Below are 7256 nucleotides of genomic sequence, written 5' to 3'. Positions count from 1 at the left end.
AAGGTTATATTTACAAATTTTTAGTTTACAAACCATACTATGTCTGACCGGTCATACTTTAATTAAGAATGTATGACCGATCAAACTTAGTGTAATTTGTAAAAAAAAATTATAAACGAATCCTTCCCCATTCTATATATATTGCATTGAAAGAAACATGCAGATAGAAAATCACATCAGATGAAAGGCCAACATTTAAATTCTACTTTGCTGTATTCATTGATGATCCTCTACAATAAAATGTTACTCTATATTCCTGATGCTATTGTTATAACTTTTTAAAGTAACCCTTGTGATCAAAACCAGGTGAAAATAACAAATAAAATGAGCAATTGAAAGTGCCTGTGCCTACAATATATCTATCAATGTGAACAGACAAATGTTATGTCTCAAAATTGGAAAAAGCAACTCTTAACTCATGTGTTGTCAGATATTCATAGTTAGCTGCATCCATCACCAAAGACATCATTTCTCATCTCTCCGGTATTGAGCCACACCAAAACCATCATCTTTTAAGTCCAAATCTTTTTTACTCATCAAAAGAAATGATGATTTTGATATTCTAAGCAAGGAGAGAAAGATCCATTGATACTGAAAATTGCTGCACCAAAGAGACATGTACATTCTCAATGAAGCTCATGATTTGGACTTACATTCACTTTCTATCTTCCCTCTGTCTCTGGCTTTTGGGGGGTAATAAGGTGGAGCTACGTGATTTATGTCCAAAAACCTTCCTCAATGGTCCAAATTCAGATCCATCATCATCACTGTCAATGTCATTTGGAGTATGCCTATTCTGGTATCCTCTGCGCTGCAAAATAAAGACATTGAAGTAGTAGCTAACTAAATCTTCCCTGCTCTTCATGGGAAATGCTTTAAAAATATGATCCCAGAAACATCTTTCAAGTGAAGGAGGGTTTGATTTCACCACATCTTTGAACTTCTTCTCTTCTTCCCGTGTCCACAAACGCCTAACTTCTTCACCTACCTTATGTAAATTCCACTTGTAAAAAGCCTCACCCAATTCCAACTTCAGTTTAGTTCTTTTATGAACAATGTGGAACCGCACACACTCAACAGAACCTTGTACTTGGCAGCCACATGAATCTTCTCTTCCCTTTCCAATGGGGTCCCTTTCAAAAAAATGTTTGGAATTTACATTTTCTGTTGGCCATATTCGAGTCCCCAACCACTTAGAATCACTCTCATAAGTCATGCCAGTCCATTGTGGCACTTCAGCTTGGTGGGCTGGCCCCAAAGGGATAGGCACTGTGGCACTTCTATCAAGACTTGAGCGTGCAGTACATGAATCAAGTAACTTTTTCACAGCACAAACTTCAGTATGAGGACTTTGGATTCTCTCCAAACCTCTCTGTGTTCCTGAAGAGACTCCATTAGTTGAAGATTTTCCAACTAAATGCCTCTTGTCACGTTTCAACCTCTTTCTAAGATTGTAGGTTAAGCCTTGGTGACCATCATCGTACAAGGAAGGATGCATCTTCTGACCCTACAAAATGGCAAAATATTTTCCATTTTTTGGTTCAATGAAAAACAAGTGGCAACATTTGGACGAATATTCAAGGAATCTCAAGAACTAGCTTAGAAAAAGATCTTTATCATCCAAAAATAAAGCAATAACTTGTATCAAAAATTTATCTACAAATAGTAAGGGATAGGTTATTCTACCTACCATTTTTTTTTTTTTGCCTACCACCTTCCAACACCGTTAGATCAGAAACTTAAGAAGAGAGAGAAAGATAAATATTAGTTAAGATTCTGATCTAACGGTATTGGAGGGTGGTAGGCAAAGTAGACAGAAAAAAATGGTAGGTAGAATAACCTATCCCAAATAGTAATTACATACTTCATACTTAATTAAGGTTCCTTTGTTTAAACTTTAAAAAAATAAATGATTTTATGATATAGCTCTTTTTCAGAAAATACTATTTTTAACTTACGAGAAAAGCACTAAAAGTCTAAAACAGGGTTTAAAAATAATTGTTTTACATACTTTAATACCAAGTTGCTTCTAACGATTTTTTCAGTCAAAATACACATTCAAGTTGAAACAGAGTACAAAAATAGTAAAAAGATTAGGTTTGAGCCAACACCTATGCAATGGACACAATAATTTAAAAGACAATATATTACACCATTAGCACAATTGTAAATTAATCTAACATTACATTAGCAATCAATTGACATTTAAAATGTAAGTAAACAGTTTTTGTACCAAAAAACTTTAAAATTTTAAATAAGATTTTAAAAATTTGAATTATGCAATAAGATATTAATGAATTCTCCTCATGAAAAAGACGTTAACAGATTCAAATTTTGAATTGTTTGCAATAAATTTAAAATTTTAAAATTTGAATATGCAATAAGATGTTAACGATTTCTTTCCATAAATAAGATAGTAATGATGATTCAAATTTAGTATTAATTGTAATAAGATAATAACATAAAATTCAAATCTTAAATTTTTTTGCAATAATTTAATGCGCTTAACACATGGCTCAGAAAAATGATGACACGTGAAATTTTTTTATTAAACATTAATGTCATAAGCTAGAGCTGCCACTTGCAGAATTTTACAAACTCGATTTTCCATTTTATATATTTCACAAGAGAAACATGGCTCAAAGTAAATATAATTCATCACATATGAAACGGAAAAAAAAAAAAATTTACAGAAATTGAATTAGGAGGACATCCGGACAAAATTTTATTACACCATAATTAAAGAAAGCATAAAATAGTTCTTTAACAACCAAAACAAAAACAAAAACAAAAATAAAATCAACAAAGAGAAGAAAATTAAAAGGGGAGAATTTTTGACTCCGATGTAAGATTAAGAAGTCTTATTCATTATCTCAACAGTTGATTTCCGTCCATTCGACGATTGTAGTTTATTTAGAATTAATAATCAATTAATAGATATAATTCAATAAATTAAAACCGTCGAAAGAATGAAAATTAATGGATGAGATGGAAAGTAAGACTTCTTAATCTTATACAGGAGTCAAAAGATCATGCCCCAATTAACAATATGAATATTTTCATTTAAAACTAGAAAACAACAGGTAAGATAATCAAGTAACTAAGGGGGCATTCGGTAGATGAGAAATTTTTTTATGCCTGGGAATCACAATTACCAGGAATGTTCTAGAAAAGTGGTTTCCCGAGAATGTGACCAAAAAGCTGTTTGGTAGGTCAAAATATTACCATGAATGTTGGCTCAAGTTTCTTGATTCTATGTTTGGTTGATTGTCAAATATTATTGGGAATGTAAGGTAATATTAAAAACTGCATTGCTGGAGCTAGTGGCGCCATCACTGCACTGTTAGCACGAGAAGAAAATATTGCTTTAAGACTTGGCGCTAGTGGGGCAGGAAGAAAATATTGCTTGGCGTTAGTGGCGCCCGTGCTAGTGGCGCGGAGGCAAAATATTTTCCCACCTCTCGGGAATCCAAGAATACACCCCCTTGCTAGTATTCTTGGATGACATTTTGCCTTAATATTACCAGGAATGTTGGCTCAAGTTTCTTGATTCTATGTTTGGTTGATTATCAAATATTATTGGGAATGTAAGGTAATATTAAAAACTGCATTGCTGGAGCTAGTGGCGCCATCACTGCGCTGTTAGCACGAGAAGAAAATATTGCTTTAAGACTTGGCGCTAGTGGGGCAGGAAGAAAATATTGCTTGGCGTTAGTGGCGCCCGTGCTAGTGGCGCGGAGGCAAAATATTTTCCCACCTCTCGGAAATCCAAGAATACACCCCCTTGCTAGTATTCTTGGATGACATTTTGCCTTAATATTACCAGGAATGTTGGCTCAAGTTTCTTGATTCTATGTTTGGTTGATTATCAAATATTATTGGGAATGTAAGGTAATATTAAAAACTGCATTGCTGGAGCTAGTGGCGCCATCACTGCGCTGTTAGCACGAGAAGAAAATATTGCTTTAAGACTTGGCGCTAGTGGGGCAGGAAGAAAATATTGCTTGGCGTTAGTGGCGCCCGTGCTAGTGGCGCGGAGGCAAAATATTTTCCCACCTCTCGGAAATCCAAGAATACACCCCCTTGCTAGTATTCTTGGATGACATTTTGCCTTAATATTACCAGGAATGTTGGCTCAAGTTTCTTGATTCTATGTTTGGTTGATTGTCAAATATTATTGGGAATGTAAGGTAATATTAAAAACTGCATTGCTGGAGCTAGTGGCGCCATCACTGCACTGTTAGCACGAGAAGAAAATATTGCTTTAAGACTTGGCGCTAGTGGGGCAGGAAGAAAATATTGCTTGGCGTTAGTGGCGCCCGTGCTAGTGGCGCGGAGGCAAAATATTTTCCCACCTCTCGGGAATCCAAGAATACACCCCCTTGCTAGTATTCTTGGATGACATTTTGCCTTAAAAAGTGTTGACAAATCAGAATCCTAGGAAAATTTTCATAATCCTTGTACCAAACGTGAGTAAATAGGATTCCTAATGGCACTTTCTCGGTAATCTAAAAAAAATCCTTGTACCAAAAGTTCCCTAAGGGGCTGTTTGGTATAAGTTTTCTTTTGGGATTGCTGGGGAAGTGTGGGGTATTGGAAAATATCATGTTTGGTACAAGTTTGACAAAAATTATCCCAGTAAAATATGTTGCCTAATATTTATGATTTGTGTTGAAATTGTGATGAAAGTTATTGTTCCAAAATACCACTTCCAATGTGGTATCTTGGGATAACTGGATAAGTGAAAAAATGAGCGCCAAATCATGGACCAAAATGACCCTCCCATCGTGTAAAGTGAGTGTGTATTTCAGATTCAAAAATTATAAAAAGGTTATTTTCATATTTTTAACTCATTTTTCCATCAATATTTTACTTTCAACCAAACATAGACTCAGTAAACTTAACCCAATTTTCCTGGTAATATTTTGGCCTACCAAACAACTTTTTTTTAACTTTCCTACCAAACTCACTTTACCACCATATTCCTAGTAATTTTATTTCCCAGGTAAAATTTTTTTCTCTTCTACCAAACGCCCCCATGGTCATCCACAAATATAATACAATAATAAATGACAGGAAAAAAATGTAGAAAAACACCATCCATGATTCCATATATACACAATGACTATAATTCTAATGGTGAAATGAGCTGCATCAGAAATTATTGGTAATAATTACAAAACATACTGAAGTTCAAATCACATAAAGACATATAATCAATTAGTTAATTCAGGAAATAAATTTATCAAAGATTTATAAGGATCTTTTTCCATGATCCATGGTCTCAGCACAAGACAATGACATACAACACTACATAATAGTTCATATCTCATTAGTGATCTGCATGTCAAATAAAAAGCACATAGTTATTTTCAGATTACCTTCCAAGTAAGTTGTTCATTGCTTGATTCAAAACTTTTCTTCAGAAAGACAGCTTCTCTAAACAACAAAACCTGCTTCCAGATCTCCTGACTACTGTAAAACTTCCCCTTTGACTTTTCAGGAATTGAACCAACTACAGGATCACAAAGGTTCTCTGCAATGCCCTTAACCCAGCTTAGCATGTACTGCATAGACTGACACTTCTTCTTACAACCAAAACTCTCTTTATCAATACTGGATGGATCCAATATCATGATGTCACTGTCATTGTCATAGTTATCGCCGTCATAATCATCATTGTCGTCATCATCATCATCACACCTCTTGCCTCCATCAGACAATCCAGGCATGTTGTTTACTGCATCAGATACATTCCACATAGACACTCTCTTCTTACAACCAAAGCTCTCTTTATTAACAATGGATGGATCTAATATCAAGATATCATCATCATTGTCATTGTCATCATCATCATCATTGTCATTGTCATCATCATCACACCTCTTCCCTCCATCAGACAATCCATGCACGTTTTTTACTGCATCAGATTCATCAACTGCTAATATTTTGCCTCCATCAAACTCTTCCAGTATATCCATTGCGGCATTATGGTTGCACAAGTGTCCAAGATCAGGCTCATTCGCCTTATGATCCACCATATTCAAATCAACAAGTCCTTCAGTCTTAACTTTCTTGGCCCCATTAAACTCTGGATTCATTCCCTTCACTCTATTAGTACCACACAACTTCCTCCCATCTAGATAGTCATATACCCTATCGAGTTCATCCACATTTGACTCTGGATTCATGCCCTTCACTCTATTACTACCACATAATTTCCTCCCATCTTGATAGTCATATACACTATTGAGTTTGTCCCCACCCTCTTCCTCAACATAATCATCCAACAAAAATTCAGATTGCAACTCCATCAAACGCTTACCAAATTTAACTCTATCATCCACTAAACCACACTCAGTGAACTTACTGCCAGCAACATTCTTGAGCCTTGCCTCTAGAGTCCTTAAGTGCTTACTATAAACCCCTTTAACATAGGAACCATCCTTCACACCCAACCCATATTCTTCCCCCACCAAATCCCACAACCCATTCTTACAAACAACATCATAGCCACCTTTCTCCTTCACCAACATGAAGAGCTTATACAAATCCACAGGTTGCCCATTACCCAACATTTTCTATGAACGGATATCTTTCAAAAAACCACACCAAGAAGTTGATCAAAACAGCATCCACCCTTATCAGATAAACCTACAACAACACTAGTATCAGCTTCACCTTCAAACTCTTCTAATCGGTTTCAGCAAAATCCACGACAACCCCATCATCGAGCATCGACCACCCTGCCATGTATACCAAATTCAATTCCAAAAACTTTTCATCATGCTATAAAGTTTCCATTTTTATTCCCCACCGCCACCAAAAATTGGAAGAAAAAAAAAATAATGCAGAAGAAATGAAGAAATTCTTTTATCTCTCTATGTCTAAACCTGTAGATGTAGAGAGAGTGTGTGTTTCGGGTGTCCCGCGCTTTGTTTCTGTCTCAAAAAAATCTTAAATTCCAGAAGGTATTTTGGAGAAAGAGGGTTTAGAGAGGGAGGGGCTAAAGTTCAAGTTTTGAACAGATACAATTAACAGGAAAAAGAAAGAAAGAAAAAAAATTGTGTTTTTCAAATCACAGGTTCAAAATTTTTCAATGGAAAGTAAAAAGACTCAATTTTTATTTATTTTTCCCCATTAGGAGTGAAAAGAAAAGAGAAAGAAATGGAGACATACCTCTATCAATAAAGAGAAACTATACTGAGAATTCTTCCATTTCATTTCTTTGGGAAAATGACCACCTTCTAGCCTCT

The 7256-nt window shown here is 35.3% G+C and overlaps 1 protein-coding gene across 1 annotated transcript; it reads right to left on the bottom strand.

The window, feature by feature from the left end:
- Window positions 1-242: 242 nt before the first annotated feature.
- Window positions 243-6578, bottom strand: LOC133306721 (AT-rich interactive domain-containing protein 1-like). The gene is made up of 2 exons (XM_061507087.1): window positions 5382-6578; window positions 243-1507 (listed from the first exon to the last, which is right to left on the bottom strand). The coding sequence occupies exons 1-2, from the start codon at window positions 6576-6578 to the stop codon at window positions 656-658; spliced, it is 2049 nt and encodes a 682-aa protein (XP_061363071.1). The 3' UTR covers window positions 243-655.
- Between the last annotated feature and the right edge of the window lie 678 nt (window positions 6579-7256).

This window comes from Gastrolobium bilobum, unplaced genomic scaffold, assembly GCF_033153095.1.
Source record: "Gastrolobium bilobum isolate Gb01-03AN ecotype WA unplaced genomic scaffold, APGP_CSIRO_Gbil_v1 utg40965, whole genome shotgun sequence".
Taxonomy (NCBI): domain Eukaryota; kingdom Viridiplantae; phylum Streptophyta; class Magnoliopsida; order Fabales; family Fabaceae; genus Gastrolobium; species Gastrolobium bilobum.
The sequence above is the reverse complement of the archived record's forward strand: the minus strand, read 5'-3'. Positions and strand labels throughout refer to the sequence as shown.